Source organism: Argentina anserina, chromosome 6 (assembly GCF_933775445.1).
Source record: "Argentina anserina chromosome 6, drPotAnse1.1, whole genome shotgun sequence".
In the NCBI taxonomy this organism is placed as follows: domain Eukaryota; kingdom Viridiplantae; phylum Streptophyta; class Magnoliopsida; order Rosales; family Rosaceae; genus Argentina; species Argentina anserina.
In genome coordinates this window covers 29392924-29410580 of record NC_065877.1, presented here as the reverse complement: position 1 = coordinate 29410580, position 17657 = coordinate 29392924, and the positions used below count along the sequence as shown (strand labels likewise).

Below are 17657 nucleotides of genomic sequence, written 5' to 3'. Positions count from 1 at the left end.
CACACCTTCATTTCCTTCACCAAGTCTTAACCCCTAGCTTCCTCCTCCTCCTTCTTCTCCTTCAATTCTGTTTTCCAGATTACACATCCATGGAGATCGAGAATGAATCCCAGACCCAGATACCCAAACCCGCATTGAAGAGAAAGCAAAGAAAAACCCACATGGACAGCAATGCAGTGCATGAATCCCACACAGCAAAAGCAAGCAGCAACAGCAGAAGAGTCAAAGCAAGAAGACAGAGTGAGTGCATGAAGACCAGCACTACTTCTCAAGATGTAAAGAGTTGTGGCCTTGAGGAGGAAGCTGGTGCTGATGATAGGGAGGAGGTAGAGAGGAAGATAGAGGCATTGCAGAGGATTGTGCCAGGAGGTGAGTCACTTGGTGTGGACAAGCTATTTGAAGAGACTGCTGGGTACATTATGACCTTGCAGGTTCAGCTCAAAGCCATGAAAGCCCTTGCAAGCTTTTTTGAGGGGTTGGAGAAGGAGAAGAAGAAGTTTGGAGCTTGACTGATGAGGGGAAGGTGGGAGGTTCTTGATTGGTTTCAAAAGAGACCAAAGAATCAATTTTCTTCTTCTTTCAGTTTTTAATTTTTCTTTGTTGGGTAAGTAGTGGGGGTTAAATGGTTCTTCTTCTCTTTCTCCTTCTCCTCTCATAATGTTAATTTTTTTTTCTTCTTTTGATATTTGTAATGAGCTAATGAATAGGAAATTAAAGATCATGGTTCTCTAGCTAGTACTAAAGATATTAAATTATTAATGTAATCACTACCCTTTGATTTTATGGTGTAGGGATTTAAGACTGTTGGGATGTTGGATGAATGAGCTGCATCATATATTCATCACATAATTATGTGCCTTTACAAATGTTCAGGTCAAGAAAAGGACCCCTGTCTCAGAAATGATCTGTTGATTATCTCAAGGATTATACAATGATAATCTTCCTTTGTATCTGGCACTTAGGTTGCATGCATTTTCGGTGTCACCAAATGTGGTTGCATGTTATTATTTTAGTGATGCATAATTGCATATCATATTCTGGGGTGAATTTCACAAACCCAACAGGACTCCAACTTAGCTCTTGAACACCCTTCTGTGATCCTTCAATCTAGTCAAGGTAAGAAAGTGGGATTTGTCATTTGGGTGTTGGCAAATTTGATAAAATTCAAACCATGTAATCCAACATGTTGCTTATTAGATTTGACTATTGCCATTAGATAGAAGATTAGTCTAATACCATATCATACCAAACACACAAGGACAACACTAGCTAATGCAATCTAGTCCAATCCAAATCCCATCCACATTTCAAATACACAATGGGGGTGTGTCCAATGCAAGATCCAAATGAGAAAGGATTTGGAGACATTTCTTTAGCACCACTTGATATGTGGAAACTAACTTTTTATGGGGTAGTTGGGTAGGAGTGAGGAGTGAGGAGTGAGTTGGGTAGTGCAATGTAAGGTTTTGGGGCACTAGGAGAGAGAGAGAGAGAGAGAGAGAGAGAGAGAGAGAGAGAGAGAGAGTCAAAGTGGTGAGAGAGATAGATGTTGTAGAAGAAACAAAGGAAAAGTGATGTTGTCTAACAGAAAAGCACAGCACTGCCATGGCAGGTGGTCCTTATGGAACATTCATGGTATTAAGGCTATATACTGTAAACTGATAAGAAGCCCAGACAAATGTTGGCACGTAAAACTCTGGAAAATAGGCTGTGAAATTCAATCTTATTCCCCATCTTGAAATGAAAAGAAAATCTACCAATGGATATTAGAGATGCTCTCTTTACTCCATCTCACGTGGGAGAAGTGAAACAAGGAACAAGTCCCCCAGCTTGTTTTTGTGTCCTTGTAGTCTTGTACCAAAATAGAACTGGGAGAATACAATGAAATTGAAACCCCTAACCTTCTTCCTTACTCCTGATTAGCTTCTAATATTACTTGGCCGAATATACAGGGAAAATGTTGAAGCTGTGCGCGCGCCCTTAGTTGTAAGTTGTTGAATGTAATATTGAACCCTTGCTTATGGATGGAGAAGGGAAACTCCCTGTCTCATTGCTTTCACGTCTAGTACTTCCTTCACTTATCATTTTGGTATATTCAGTAAATCAATGCGATCGATTTGACAGATCATTTAAGCTCAAGTATTAGTGGAACTTATATACTGTTTCCGAACCCTAGCCTATTCCAATACAAAATCCCATCAACTTTACACAATGATACTAATAATTGTACTCTTGTTAAAGGTTGCTCTGCTGAAGCATCTGCTCGTCTTCATATGTAGTGCTTGAGGTAAGGGATGTCGTTATGTGGCTCTTGGGAGCTGGCCAGTAGTTTGCTCTACACTTAAAATTAAAGCAGAAGTTTTCTTATCAACTAGTTTTTTAACATTTCCAAGCAGCCAATCATTTCTGTAAGGTAGAAAATTCAATCATAAAACGATGAAATATACATCCTTATGCGTCATGATGATATATTGCCTATTCAAACCTCGACAAAACAAGATAAAATTTAAGACAAACACGAGGAGATGACATTTCACCTATAGAGAAAAGGGCAGAGCCTTAATTAGAAGAAGGATAGAGAAACAACATCAGCATATAACGATTATAAATCAAATAGAGGAGGATAGGACAACACATCTACGTATAGAACTGTAGATGGAATAAGCTTTCGCATCTTATGCAAGAATGCAAGACGTTCGCCACTCTCTACTATCAGCTCCAAGTATTGCTTTTGATATATACACATAGCAGAGGTAATCTGTTCTTCAACTCCTGTGCTCTTGGGATGAAGAAACCGTTTGTTTCATTAGCACGATCTCCTTCTTCTCGGTGTTGCTCTCCTTTTCACTTTAGGAAACCCTCATCCGTAATTAAGAAGCAAAATTAATTTATATGTTAATCAAGCTGATAAATTGTGCAATTCGAAATTTCGAAGAGAGGACGATCACACCTCTCGAGTATGAAATTACGATATACTAGAGGAAACCGTATCAAATTACGATACTGTCCACAAATATCAGAAATAATCACACAAAAGGGAAAAACTTGCGTACAAACTAGTATGTACGCGTGCGTTCAAACTCTCGTTTATTTGCACACTTTGCGAATATAAATATATGATTTTAACCGTTCAAAAATTTAGTTTATTACTAAAGATCATTTATGTAAAATATCAACATAAACAAAAATCGTCTTCATAGTCGATTGCATCAAACAAATTGACGGTTGATCATGAGACTACTAACTTTCACCATAACCGTTCATTTGTTTGATGCAATCGACTATGAAGACGATTTTTGTTTATGTTGATCTTTTACATAAATGATCTTTAGTAATAAACTAAACCTTTGAACGGTTAAAATCATGTATTTATATTCGCAAAGTGTGCAAATAAACAAGAGTTTGGACGCACGTGTACATACTAGTTTGTACGCAAGTTTTTTCCCACACAAAAAGTGTAAGCTGCGCGGCCCCACACCTTTAGCACGTGCTGCGCACAACCAAAACCCTCACGTCTTAACCGTCCGTTAAAAACTTAAAATCGTAGAAAAAGAAAAGAGGGAGGATAATTGGAGTGCGTCGGAATCAGGAACCCTAGTGTTCTTCACCACCAGCGTTCTCATTCCGCATAATCGATATTTCACTGCGAATTCCGATCGCCGATCGCCGGTTTCCGGTTTCTAATTACTCTCAGGTTCGATTTCAATTACTCTTCTCCGCTTCATATGCATTCGTGGTACTGTATTTATGGAGGAAATTTTGGTTTTAGTTGAGGTTTGCTTAGCGATTGAGTTAGGATTTTCGTTTTGGCTTTTGAATTTTGGTTAGGTTTTGGATTTTGATTAGGTTTTTGTGTTTCTGCGGTGCGTTCTTAGGGTTAGAAATGGCTGAGGAGAAGACGGTGAAGATCGCCGGTGGTGACGTCGAGGACGGCGGCGATGATTTCTATGATGCTACTCAGACGGCGTCGCTGAGCCGGAAGGTGTCGTCGTTGGAGTGGGAGAAGGGGGAGCTGGAGCGAGAGAATAGAGAGACGAAGGAGAAGATTGGCTTGCTGACTAAGGAGGTTGAGGCTTTGAAGAGCGGCGAGAGCGCGTTGAAGCAGAAGCTCAGGGAGGTGGAGCTGGAGGTGGAGAGGAACAATGAGGGCAAGAATGTGCTGGAGAGCGTTGCGAATCGAGCCATGGAGCTTGAGACTGAGGTGTCGAGGCTGCAGCAGGATTTGATCACTGCTATGGCGGAGGCCGAGGAGGCGAATACCGAGCTTGCGGAGATGAAGCGAGTGGTGGTGGAGAAGGGGGAGAGGATTGATGGCTTGGAGAAGGAGATTGAGGCTCTGAAGAAGAAGAAGACGGAGAGCGAGAAGAGGGTTAGGGAATTGGAGAGAAATATTGGGGTTCTGGAAGTGAAGGAAATTGAGGAGAGGAGCAAGAGGGTTAGGGTGGAGGAGGAAATGAGAGAGAGGCTTGAGTCTAAAGAGGGTGAAGTCATTCTGTTCAAGAGGAAGATTGAGGAGTTGGAATCGGTGATTGGGAAGAACGGCATTGAGTTGCAAAAGTGGATGAAGGAGAAGAGTAATGTTGAGCTAGCGTTGAGGGAATCGGAGGATAAGTCTAAGGCTATGGAGTTGAAGATGGGACAACTTCAGAAGGATGTGGTGGAGGCTGGAAGGGTTATCAATGAATTTAAGGAGAAGACTGTTGGGAACATTAATGGGACTGTGAATGAAATGAAGGAGATTCTGGAAGGCGGAAATGATACAGGATCGAAGGGATTGAGCTTGCCTGTGGTTGCAGGGTCTGCTGGAGCCATTGTTGCTGTGGCGGCTGTCGTCTTTGTGTTGTATGGAAGACGGAGGTGATTGAATACTATGCAGCAAATGAGAAAAACTGACAAGCAGGGAGAAAGCTCGAGGTTAGGGCTTTTTGCTTGAGAGCAAATTACAATTTTGTCAAGTACTAAAGGCTTTTTGGTTGGCTTTGCTTTTTTAACTAGCCTATTGATGTCTTGTTAGCTCTAATTTGTGATCCTATCTTGTTTGGTTGACTTGCTATGGTTGTGGACAAATTACATAAATATATATTTTTGGAGGATTATAGTGTTTGTCATCTCTGCAGTATTTTCCATGACTGTATACTCCAATTCACGTTGAATTGCTTGACCTCTAATGCATTACTTTAACTTTGTTGAATGACATTTGTGGATTGTATATCATCAGTTGAAGTTGGTTAGATCGTGAAGTTTGGTATATAAGGCCCTTTGGTTGGGTTTTAGTAGCACTTGTTCAGTAATCAGAAAGAACAGGCTGTAATACATCAGTATTTACAAGCTTTGCTTACTTTTGTTTGTAATGGAGCGCCCTCTTCCTTTACCCATGTAATGTTGTGCTTGGGATATCTGAATGTTGTATTGGGGATTCATCCCTCATAAGGTGTAATGCTGATAATGGAATACTTAGAAGACTATATCTCCAAGGATTAGTTACACATTTACACCTTAGTACATGCTGCAGTTCTGCACATGGAAACCATTTATGGAAACCTGTTTCCTGTTTGCACATTTCTGTTGAACACTCTTTAGTTGTGTTATAGTGAACTTACTCAAGTATCTGATTTTTTTAATGCTTTAATAATCCCATCAATAAGGTGATGATTTTAATTCCTTATCGAGTTGCATCTGCTGTTGATTTTAATTCTTTCTGCATCATGTTAATTACATGTCTTGGTATTACTGTATATTAGTCTTGTGAGTAGTGGTGTATTAGAATTTTAATATTTCATGTAAATATTCCATCAAATTTGGTAGACTTTTTGTCATCAATCCAATTTTTTATTCCTCTACTCCGATAATGAAACAGTCTACACCAGTATATAGTTATTCTAATGCTCTTCTAAAAGAAATAAAGTAGTTATTCTAATGCTGCTTCTATCACTTTTTCTTCAGCCACTGAAGGCATTGTATATGTGCCATAAGCATGTTGGACTTTAGTAAAGTTATTCTAAAACTGGGTATATGATTTTTTGTGAAGGGTTGAAATCTAGTAAAAGTTTTGGTGAAGTTTTACTAATGCTTCAGATATTTCAAGCAGAGGAAAGCAATTTTGTCAATCCGTGCTTGGGTGTATGGTACAGCCTTGCAAGTCTAGGTTGAAACTTCATTAGTATCTGAACAACAAATGTATTAAGTGTCTAAGAACAAATATCGAAACTCATCCAAAATGACCTCGTATACATTTGCTAATAAGCTATCCGGTACAATATGTACCAACAATCATAGGAAGTTTTAACGGTCTAACACAAATACAGAAGAAAAAGCCTCTTGAGCACATCAGGCATCAAAGTAGTACAGAAAACTTGTGAGAAGGAATATTTCTCGGGTAATATGCAGGATAGTAGAAAAAGCCTACTGGTAAGTAAATTAGTAGTTTCACTCCACACGCCAAACCAAATATGCATCACTCCGAATCTTCAACTCCCTATATCATCTTAGCGCTCTGTGAGCTTCATCATCCATGTTTCGGTTCCTTTCATCGCTGCAACATTAGAATAAAAGCAATGTTAGGTCAGAGTTCTGCAGAAACAGGCTGGTTATCACTGTGCATGATGATCTGTATGATGGTGTGACAGTGAGTTATATGGACCCATTGATATATATGATGCTGGAGTAACTGTTAAGACTTTGAAGCCATGTTGAGCATTATTCCAATATAGAACCAGAAAGTATGTTATGACTTATGACAGCACGTTACAGCACGCTGCCGACTTAGATTTGGTCAGTTCACCCAGAATTAAGAAAAAGTCGATGATGTCGATTAGTCGACCAAAAGCGAAAATGGGGCAATCCTTAAAGTTGATCTTGATAGAATGGTAAAGGCTTATTGGAAGGTAGATTCCAGTTTAGGAGGCGGTGTTTTGTTACGAGCTACCTGAGTTCTAATAGTTCCTCAGTTTCGTTTTCGTGTTGAAGGGAACATATAACTTCCTATGAGATCACATTGAATGTGCCTTTAATATCAGTATAGGGACCTTTCATCTGCAAGTCCGTGGCATTAAAAGTTTACTAGTATAATGCCATTGATATCAGACTGTAACCTAAACAGTTCATGTTTCCTTAACAAACCAAGTAATGATAACTGGAACCAAAATAAACAGGCACAGTTTATATCACAAATCTTAATTTTGTGAAGTAATTAAGCACAGCTATAAGTTCTTAATGAGTTAAATTTCGAAGGAAGATGTATTAATATCTTGGTGATTACCTTGAATCATCTATCAGATCGGCGCAGAGCCTCGAAAAGTCCACAGCAACTCCTCCATGAAGTAGGTTGCAGGGGAGCTCTAGTCACAGATACAATAGACTGAAACCAGAACAAAGACTTTGTGATCAATTTTGGAATGATAATAGAATACAAAGAACAAAGTGTTCTTTTTAAATGAAACTTACCGGTTTTTCTGCAGTTTCAGATATGTCCCGATCGGCATACCCTTCTCCAGCATCAGTTGATTCAACTGGAGGTGGAGCCAGAACCTCAGGCGACGGTTTCAAGAAATCCTCATCAACATTTTCACCAGTTACCTTGTAATCAGGACCTGATGACTCCCCAGTACTAATCTCTTCAACAACTGGCAATTGCACTTCTTCAATTCCCTTTGAAACGACATCTGCAACAGCTAAAACAACCTCATCATCCTTCTCCTCTGAACAAGGCACTTCAGTTTCGTCAACTCCTTTCGACACCACATTGGTTATGTCCTCACTTAAAGACGGTAATGTTGATTCCTCAACCCCATTAGAGACCAAATCTATCAATGTCTTCTCCTCAATCTCCTCTGACACAATATCTTCCACAACTGGAGAAGGTTCATCAGTCTCTTCCACAGACGGCACATACTGCTTCTCCTCCTCTTTTCCTTCCTCTACTTCTGGTTCAACAACATCATCATCAACAAGAGAAGTTTCTGTCTCAACAACCGAAACCTGAACAACATCTTCTTCTTTCTCTTCCACCACTTCACCGGATTCCACTACTGCAGGAGTCTCCTCAGCAGCTTCAGCCGGCTCTTCATGCGCCTTTTTCGCATGCTCTAGCGAATAGTCATCAATAGCTATATCCCTTACAGATTCAACCACCTCCCCCTCTTGAACTTCCGGAGTCTCCTCCAACTTTCCGTTGGATGAATCCGCCATTTGGTGATGAACTGCTGAAAGTTTCCGCCTCTGTTCTTCCTCCTTAATCACTAAGTAAGGAGGGCAAGAATGGACTAGACAAGCCACAGAAGCAGTCTCACGACCACTTAACTCTTTCACACAACAAAACTTCACTACTGAATTAGTTTCCACAAAACTTTCTGAAGAAGAAAAGAAAAGAAAACTTTAAGACAGATGGATCGCAAATAAGCCAAACGATGTGAACCCTATTTGCCAACTAAGCGAATGACAACTAATTAGAGAAGAGAAATACGTAATTACCTGGGGCTTGGATTTGACGGGTAGGTGGTTTAGATTGGTGGATGATGGGTTGTGCTGTGGAATGCTTCAGTTTCTTCTTGGATGGTTTTTTCTTCGGACGTGAAGGCATTACTGTCTGACTGGTTGGTGTGAATTATGATCTTAAATAACAATGAAGAAGAAGAAGAAGAATGGTGGATGGAGTAAAGAAGGTGGTTTTCGGTTTCGAAATTCAAGTCTGTGCTACACACAAGTATTTGTGACTTGTGGGATTCACTTTGTTTGCGTCGTTCAATTTTTGAAATTGAAACGGTGAGGGAGGGAAATTTTAACGCGAGATTGCAGAGAATGGTTATGGGGGATGGGCCCTTTGGAAGTTAAAGGGGGCGGGATTTTGGTTAAGGAGCTTAATGCTGCAGCCAAGTGCCTCATCATTTCGTAACTGTAAACTTGAAAATGGGAGTGATTGAGTTCTTTTGTTCAAGGAAAAAAACCAAGGTTTTCTTTTGAGTTTTGAACTTGATACATTTCAGTGATTTCACATTACTATAACTGTACGACTTCTCTGAATTTGGATGGCAACAAGTGGAATCATTTCCTTTTTACTTACTTCATCCCTTAGAAAATGAGTAAAGAAAAAGAAAAAACAGAGTAACTCAACATGCAAGTTTTTCCTATCTTGTACAATATCTACCATTCTAAGAACTCATGTTATTACTTCAAGACTCGACATTTTCAATTTTAAGAAGGCATGAACTCTTCACTCAAATTGTTAGCCAAGTAGAAGAAATGTGATTTGGCCCGGGGAAGAGCAACTTTGTGCAAGCCATGGTCGCATTATCCGGGAGAAAAACTACACGGAGAGCCAAGGAAGAGGCTTATAAGAGGTGGGGTTGGTCTGAGAGTGATACTCGTTCTGCGTTCAAAATGTGCCCAAATTGTATGGTTGTTTCGGAGAAGAAAATAATGGGAATTATGGATATCTTAGTGAACAAGATGGGATGGGAATCCAGAAAAATTGCACAGTGTCCATATGTTCTGATGTACAGCTTGGAGAAGAGAATCATCCCTAGGTGTTCGGTTGCTAGAGTGTTGTTGTTGAAAGGATTGATAGAAGAGAAGAAGTTGAGTATGGCTTCTGTTTGTCTGTCTCCAGAGAAGATTTTCTTGAATGGGTTTGTCAACAGATTTCTCGACCATGTACCTCAATTGGTAAATGTATACCGAGGAAAAATGGATGTGCAGATGTATGATCTTTATGACAATGCAACAATTCTAGGCTGACTGTTTTGAATCTGGAGGTGCTGATCTGCAAATATTTCTGTCGTCTTGAATTAATTATGCAATCCCTTGTTGGTCTTACGCCACTCTTATGGTTGGTCCTTGGTCAAAGAGGTGAAAATTGAACAAAAAAGAAGAAGACAATTTTCAATTTTCATCGAAGTGCTTTTCATTGAATGTAGGCTAAAAGCTACCTCAAGCCCATTAAACCATGAGCACAGGCCCGGCCCAGAGGAGAACAGTTACTGTAATCTGCATGTAAACACAGCAGCGATCGCCTGAAGGAAAATGGACGAGGTGGAGGAGGAGGTGGAGAAGGTGAAGAAGGAATGGAACGAAACCTACAACAATGTCTTATATTTGATCAAGGCCATCGAAAACTACGGCATCGAGGCGACGGCGAAGAAGGAGTCGCTGCCCAGATTGAAGGGGCTCGCACAAGACGGCCTGTCGTTGCTCACTTCTCTCCGGTTCATGACTTCATGCTCGATCTCTTTGCTCCTCAGTTGCCCAACGACGATAAATTCCAGTCCACCAAGGCCTTGCTCGAGTCCTGGAAAAATCGATCCCACATTTATTGGAGCTTTGGTTTCGTTGTTGATTGAATTATCAAAACCCTAAAAAGCTAGTGTGTATATTTAATATTTGGAAATTGATCAAATTTTTTGTGGTGTTTATGAGCAGTTTGAGGTTGAGTATGAGGAATGTGAATTTGAAAGCGAATGAGAATATTAGGAAAGCTGCTCAGAAAGAGGTGATGAGCTGAATTTTTGGACTGTTTGAGCTTTGTTTTCGGCGTTGGGATAGATTAAGAAATTGTTGTCCTGTAAGTTATGTGTTTATTGAGGAGAAATTTATTTGTGATTGATTTGACAGAGGAACTGATAGTCACATATTTATGTGTTTTTAGTGTGTTAATTATTCATTTTACTTAGTTATTTTGTTATGTTTTTATATTTTTAATTAATTTTATTTATTTTTAGTTTGAAGTGGAATAAAGAATAAGAGAGAAGAAAGAGAGAGAAATCCAATTCCTAACTCGAATATCTTGACAAGAAGAAAAAAAAGTGAAATTCTGGTAATTTTCCGAGCACCACCACTTTTAGTGGTGCCATGCATTTTCGGGCTAATTTTATGGAGGAGTAAGGAAGGAGCAACACATTAGTATATCACAACTAGATCTCATCTTTTTAGTTGAGATTTAACTACACCATTTTTCTCTCTTTTCTCACAAAATCATGGCTCTCAATTGTCCAAAAATCCACACTTATATTATATAAAAATCTAATTTGATTTTGGTGTAATCATCACCTCTAGGTTCATCATTACCTAGCCATCATTTACTTCCTCAATGATCACTTATTTCATTCCACGATCACCCATTTCTTTCCATAATCACTCACTTCCTTTCATGATCACTCACCACACTCAGTACATCATTATCTCTCATTTTTCTCTATTTTTTCCACCACCATTCTCATATATAAAAACCTTCATCACCACCACCATTTTTCCACAACCAACCAAGAGAAAGAGAGAGAGAGAGAGAGAGAGAGGGAAAAATAAAGAGAAGAAGATAAGAGAAATGGGAAAAGCCGGACATGGAGAGCCGAAGTGAAATTACTTTCAATCTCCTCAAGCTACAACTCACATGTCTTCAAGATGCTAAAATCTCATCAAGCCTCCTCAAGAAAAAGGAAGTTCGGTTTCTTCTCCTTTAATTCATCTCTCATGTATTCTTTAATGCTTTTATTCAAGATTATGTGTAACTAAATTCCTTAATAGTTATGGGCTAATCAAATCTCTAGATATGTCTTCGATTTCAAACTCCAATTGATTTATATAATTTTAGATGAGAATTTCTTCATTGATTGTTCATTGATAATTCTATTGCATGTCTCATTGGGTCGATACTTTGATCCATGTTTAATGGTTTTATTATCTTGAATATGTATATGACCGACATATCATTGCATGTTATGTGAGCGATAACAAGTTCTTTGCATGTAATTGTGCGAAGTGATTCCGTAGTAATCTAAGGCTACCGGCATTGACCTTAGATTCTTTGTTGTTACTCAAACGTTTTTAGAACTTCATGATTTTAATTATTTTGGTCTAGATACCGAAATTTCATAGATCAATTAATTAAGAATATAGTTAAGTCGATACCGACATTTCGCTTAACATGACAACTAAGAGAACGTAATACGGTTAATAACCTAACAACATTGGTTTAACTGTGAGTGCATTCATCTATAATTATTGATGTTGTTTTGGGGTGATTGAAGCATATCTAGTGGTAGAGAAAAGTTCTTAGCTATTGTTTTTCTCATATCTATATCCATATTTAGTTTTTAATATTCTTGTTTTAGCAGTACTTCTGTCTTATTTATTTTTGTTCACCAATCAAACCAATTCCGAATACCCTCAAAATTTGTGTGGTAGTCCATCACTGTGTCTAGTTAGTGTTTATTTAATTTTGTAATTTTTGGTTGAGTCTAAATTAGCTAATTAATTAAGTTTCTGCTCCTAGGCCGAGTCTGTAAGATTTCTGGTTTACGCGTCTGTTTGTGTTTTTAAGTCTTATTTTCACCAATCATCTGCGGGTAATGACCCATATTTGCCATTTAATACATTAATATAATTGATTTGATAATATGAAAATTTTGTAGGTACTTTTGCGCCTATCAGGAACTCCTACTGGGAGGTGGAGGAGAGTCCATAACTGTAGGCGAAACTTGCAGTATGTATATTTATTTGGTGTTCAGACATTAAAAGAGTATCATTCCTAGTTTTAAGGAGATGTGCGGAGTGTTCTTTTTTGCTTTTAGATGATTTTCTAAGCCTGTGATTTATCCTTCATTGTTTCCCAGGATAAAGGCCGGCACGACATCCGCCGCGGAGAGCATCACAGAGAGCCTTAGGTGGACTCGTCAACTTATGGTTCAGGTCAGTGTCTGTCTATTTCATTAACTTTCGGCTAATACTTAATACACATTTGTGGATGGTTGAATGTATATATGTTTTTAGGAGGCGGAAAGAAGCGCAGGCACACTCATGACTTTCGGTGAGTCCAGTTCAATTTTAAATGTCAATTGAATGTTTACCTTGTTTCAAGTGCAGCATTCAGTTCTTCCATTATAGAAAAATTAAGTTGAGCTTCATAAATATGCACTTGTGAAAAATCGAATGGATAGATATAGACTGTTCGGTGATTAGTTTATGCGAATCAGCGGGGTTTTTTTTTCCTATGAAAGTCACTTATGAAAAATTGAATGGATATATATACTGTTCAGTGATTAGTTTATGCGAATCAGCAGGGTTTTTTTTTCCTATGAAAGTCACTTATGAAAAATTGAATGGATATATATACTGTTCAGTGATTAGTTTATGCAAATCACCGGGGTTATTTCGGCTATGAAAGTCACGGTTTGGAACTAATAGATACACAGCTATCAGTAAGGCCGGCTCAAACTTTGTATATTGAGGTGAGACTTGTTCGAAATTGGAATATGTTCATGATTCAATCTTCAAGATGATCGATGTAAATGTCTTGGGCTTTGTATAATTAACTCGTAGCTCGTACAATGCCCTTCCATGACTGAAACTCTAAAAGGTCTTATACATCACATCAACCACATCAAGTGTTTTGATGTTCTCAAGAGTATTTTCATGTTACTTTCTAGTTTAAACCTTAATTTCCAATTGTCACTCTGAAACATTGATAGAAACATGTGCTTTGTTTTACACACTGTTCTTAAAAGCAGCCACCTAGGCTGCATATACGCGCTAGAAGGTCGGTCACCTTCAGGATTTTTACCTCAGAGGGCATTTTTAGCATTTTGCGAATTAGATGGCCACTTATGTGGTTTTAAGCGGTCAAAAATCAATTGATTAAAAAAAAATTAAAACAACTTGAGATTTAATATTGCATTTGTTTTATAATTTAATTTTTATTATAATATTTTTGTATGAACTTTATAATTAATTTATTTTGAATTTAGACTATTTTTAAAATTAATATTGAGCATCATTATATATTTTTAATCATAAAATTAATTTAAATACATATATAAAAATAAATAAATATTTAATAATTTGAAACCACCTAGTTGTTTTGGCGCTAGGAGGTGGCTGTCTGACTGCACACCACTTAGCGCTTTTTCGAATCTTGGTTTTACAAAGATCATTTTTGTGGTCTGCTGGTGTGATATCTGGAATATGAACATTGGTTTAGTTGTTTTGAAAAGGGAGCTAAGATTGTTAGGACTGAAACTATGTATGTTGAATTTGCAGAGGAATCTACTGGCATGGAGTACTAAGGAAGGCTGAGAGTGAATACACAGGCCACCGGAGTTTGTTGATGCGCACCAGAAACCTACTATCCACAATGCAACGCCAAGATGTCATCGACAGGTTCGGAAGAGAAAATGCATGTTTGCTCTGTCTATTATATCTGTCTAGATTTCTTATGTTGAGTTAATTCTGGACAGGGTGATAATTTCCGTGGGATTTTTCCTGTTTACATGTGCTGTTCTTTATGTTGTATCGAAGCGCATTGGTATGCTGACCTTACAGAGGAAGGTCACAGCTGCTTTCAAGGGCGGAATGGTTGGTAAAGAACTCCGGCCTGGAGGTGTTGGGAACGGTGAGAATCATGCTCCAGCTTATGACAATGCAGTTCATAAAATCGAAAACCTTTAGAAAGATTAATGCATGATGAGCTATGACATTATTAGAAAGATTGGCTCTGTACTTCATAAAGATTGTCTCTCTGTATTGCATTAAGTACTTCTTTCTATCCTATATATGTAGTCTAACGTGAAACAGTGAGGTAGATTAGAAAATAGTACCACTAGAAATATAAAGCAAATCCTTTTATAGTTGCAAGATTTTTTTTTCCCGAAAGGGTTGCAAGAATAAACTTAAACAGCCATAAACTAAGCAACAACCGAGTTAATTGGGCCTTAATACTGCCGAAAACCAGAAAAACAGCTACAATAGTTGAAACACAGATATGTGACGTAAACATAAACATAATGTAGCTACAATCGCCGGCTCCGACCAGGAACCATCCCTACCACGTAGCTTGTTCTGGTGGTTTTAGTTCTTCTTATTAAAGAAGACTGCAAATTTAGCATAAAAGGAAGGGAACAAAAAGGCAAATGTGAGCTGGGAGACTGGTTTTACTGGTAGCTTGCCCATGGCTCATAACTGCGGACTGGACTGGACTGAAAGCAAGCCGACAAGGAAAGCAAATTTGGCGGGAGGGGCAGAAGAGGAAATGGTCAAAGTTCACGTCTTCTCGTGTTTCGTGCAAATCCTAAAACCCTTCTTAAACCCCCAAAAACACAGAGCTTTGAGAATATAAGTGAAAAGAGGAAAACGAGATTACGGGTTTAATGGCTCCTGCAACTCCATCCCCATCTCCTTTTTCTCATGGTTCGTTTTGTAGCCTCATCATCTTATCGGAAAATTGTCTCCACTGCTCCAGGTAATCCTTTGCCTTTTCATTTCCAGTGTTTGGGGTTCTCTGCTTTTCCATATAGAGGAGCAATTTTTGGTTTAGTTTTCTAGCCCAGTTGAAAATTACTGAAAACATGAATTTCTCTAATCATGGTCTCGGATTGAGTAATGGGTCTCATCGTTAGGTTCCAAATGATGATTTCCTTTATGTCTGTTTTGCCAATTTGGACATGTTGAAAAGGGAGAACATGTTTCCTTACAGAAATGTCCAGCAAGATTCTCTCTTGTTCCATATGGGTGTGTGTGCTTAAGTAAGTTTTGATAATAATACTGATCAATGTACTATGAAATGATTGAAATCTGAATTATTGGTGCTTGATGGCTTCTGTTAGTGTTCTTTATTAGTGTTTTGATTAATAATATGCTGCACATTATTGCAAGATAATAGGAGATGGAAGCTTTTGTGAATAATCTAGTCTAATTTATACAAAGGAAATACTCCTTTGTATCAAGTTCAGAAATGTTAGGCAACATTGGTGTATGAAATCTTGATAACATCGAGGACATTTTTCTAAGCATGTATTTGGGGCCTTTTACAAATCTTGCCTGTAATGGTTGTTTAAGTACTGATTTGCAAAGGAGATGAGAATGAAAGAGATGTCTGCTATGAAACTCGAGGCTACTTTCTAGGCGTCCTTATCAGATTAGAGAACTCGCCTACTGTTTTTTAAAGGGTGGTTTGTGGTAGATGATTGAGTACTTGTGTAGGTTCAGGAATGTAATAACAGGCTGCAGATCTGTGGGAGGTTTTGAACCAAAATTTATAGTCGAAGCTCCCAAGGTTTGTTTCCTTGATGGGGTCCTTGATAGTCTGATTAAACTTATCAGGCTAATTTCCTCTCGACTGGGGCTCTCTTCACTGTTACCTTGATCTAAGTAATTGGGGATACAGTTCTATCAGCATCCATAGGTTGGTAAAATTCATGGAATAAGTGATCAAAATTTTCCAGTGCGGCTACTGCATGTTAGCCTCTGCACTGTGAACTGAGTAATGAAATTACGAAGAAAGCGAGAGAATATGATTCTGAAAAATCTCTTTTAATTTCTTCTAAATATATATGTATAGATTAATACACACAATATTTATTGAAGATTTCTATATTACTTTTGATCTGTTTACTTTGTGAGCACATATTATCAATGGGATTTTTTCTGCTTTCATCTACATTTGTTGCAAGAGATAACAATGCTTTTGATCTGTTTACTTTGTGAGCACATATTATTAATGGGATTTTTTCTGCTTTCATCTACATTTGTTGCAAGAGATAACAATGAGACTTTATTTACACCAATTTTTCCTCCAGATTTATGTGAATCTGAGAAACGTATGGTATAGCATAGAAGCATAGGGTCTTCTGTTCGCTACAAATGTGATATGTGAAAGTCTCAATGTTATTTCATGAATCACTTTGGTTCTGCTGTTTGAGTGCATGTTTTTGTGTGAAAGGAATGGTCCGGAGTGTATTTTTGGTTAAAATTCAGTTCCTTTAATATTTACCGGTGAATGCAAAATGTTAGATGGCCACAATCTGATACCGGGATACCTGATTAAGAACTTTGCTTGTTATGTTTAGAGGCGCATCGGGCCTTGTGAAAGGAATGATCCGCTGATTGAAACTACTCTCTTAACTTGTGTATTATTTTGTGTTCAATTCCAGAGACAACACTGGTGTTTGTTTCATGGACTTGGAGTGGTTCAATTTTCATCCAAGAATGAAGTTGATATGCCCTATGTCACTGCAGGAGTGCATAAAATGATAAGTAGTATGCAGAGAAGGGAATGAAGCTATTGGTCCGTTGAGCGTTTCAACATTGTTGTAGTCTGATGCTCCTTACAGTAGGATTTACTGGTCTTCAGATATGTTGTTGGATGGTAACTCTTGTACTAAAATCCCAGTGTAGAACTTAATTCATTCTGCTGGTTGATTATGTAATTGTTTCTACTGCTATGCATAGGAGGGCCTATTTTGTTTTCCTTTTGGCTTATATTTGGAATGTTGGAGTTTAGACAGTAACTGCCTCAAACCAACAGAAAAAGAAAATGGCCGTTTGATTTCCTTCGTTGTGTGCCATGTCCGATCCTCTCGAACCCAACTAGCAAAGAGTGAGCCAAAACTTTCCTTTGGCTTTGAACTCACCATTCTATCTCCAGCCGCTCTATTGCAACATTGGATCTCGGTGCTATTGAAATAGTAACCATCGCGGGAGTTTAGTTCGATTGGATTTAATGATTCATAAATGGACATATTGAAAGTTCAAACATGTAAGATTCTTCAATCATCACATTCATCTTCAATCATTGTCATGACTCTAAAATTTCGAGTATGAAACTCTAATTTCGAAGTCATGAAAAACTCTAAAACAATCTCAATAAATCGAAATCATTTTAATGTCACAGTGGA

At 38.2% G+C, this 17657-nt stretch overlaps 3 protein-coding genes and 1 pseudogene across 3 annotated transcripts; 3 read left to right on the top strand and 1 right to left on the bottom strand.

The window, feature by feature from the left end:
• Positions 1-26: 26 nt before the first annotated feature.
• LOC126799937 (transcription factor PAR1) lies at positions 27-802 on the top strand. The gene has a single exon (XM_050527201.1). The coding sequence runs from the start codon at positions 90-92 to the stop codon at positions 507-509; it is 420 nt and encodes a 139-aa protein (XP_050383158.1). The 5' UTR covers positions 27-89; the 3' UTR covers positions 510-802.
• A 2752-nt stretch (positions 803-3554) lies between these two features.
• Positions 3555-5103, top strand: LOC126798890 (peroxisomal and mitochondrial division factor 2-like). The gene is made up of 2 exons (XM_050525970.1): positions 3555-3694; positions 3876-5103. The coding sequence occupies exon 2, from the start codon at positions 3884-3886 to the stop codon at positions 4859-4861; it is 978 nt and encodes a 325-aa protein (XP_050381927.1). The 5' UTR covers positions 3555-3694; positions 3876-3883; the 3' UTR covers positions 4862-5103.
• Positions 5104-6201: 1098 nt separating this feature from the next.
• On the bottom strand, positions 6202-8583 carry LOC126799622 (altered inheritance of mitochondria protein 21-like). The gene is made up of 4 exons (XM_050526859.1): positions 8470-8583; positions 7444-8348; positions 7259-7357; positions 6202-6532 (listed from the first exon to the last, which is right to left on the bottom strand). Exons 1-3 carry the CDS (start codon positions 8576-8578, stop codon positions 7265-7267), a joined length of 1107 nt encoding a protein of 368 aa, XP_050382816.1. The 5' UTR covers positions 8579-8583; the 3' UTR covers positions 6202-6532; positions 7259-7264.
• Positions 8584-10017: 1434 nt separating this feature from the next.
• Positions 10018-14459, top strand: LOC126800205 (uncharacterized; annotated as a pseudogene).
• Positions 14460-17657: the final 3198 nt, after the last annotated feature.

Bases quoted from the DNA above. Each gene is read 5' to 3' on its own strand.
- LOC126799622 (XM_050526859.1), bottom strand. From the start codon at position 8,578: ATGCCTTCACGTCCGAAGAAAAAACCATCCAAGAAGAAACTGAAGCAT. The intron at 8,349-8,469 runs GTAATTACGTAT...TTTCTTCTTCAG, and splicing joins CCGTCAAATCCAAGCCCCAG to AAAGTTTTGTGGAAACTAAT. The intron at 7,358-7,443 runs GTAAGTTTCATT...TTCTGGTTTCAG, and splicing joins CTGAAACTGCAGAAAAACCG to TCTATTGTATCTGTGACTAG.
- LOC126799937 (XM_050527201.1), top strand. From the start codon at position 90: ATGGAGATCGAGAATGAATCCCAGACCCAGATACCCAAACCCGCATTG.
- LOC126798890 (XM_050525970.1), top strand. From the start codon at position 3,884: ATGGCTGAGGAGAAGACGGTGAAGATCGCCGGTGGTGACGTCGAGGAC.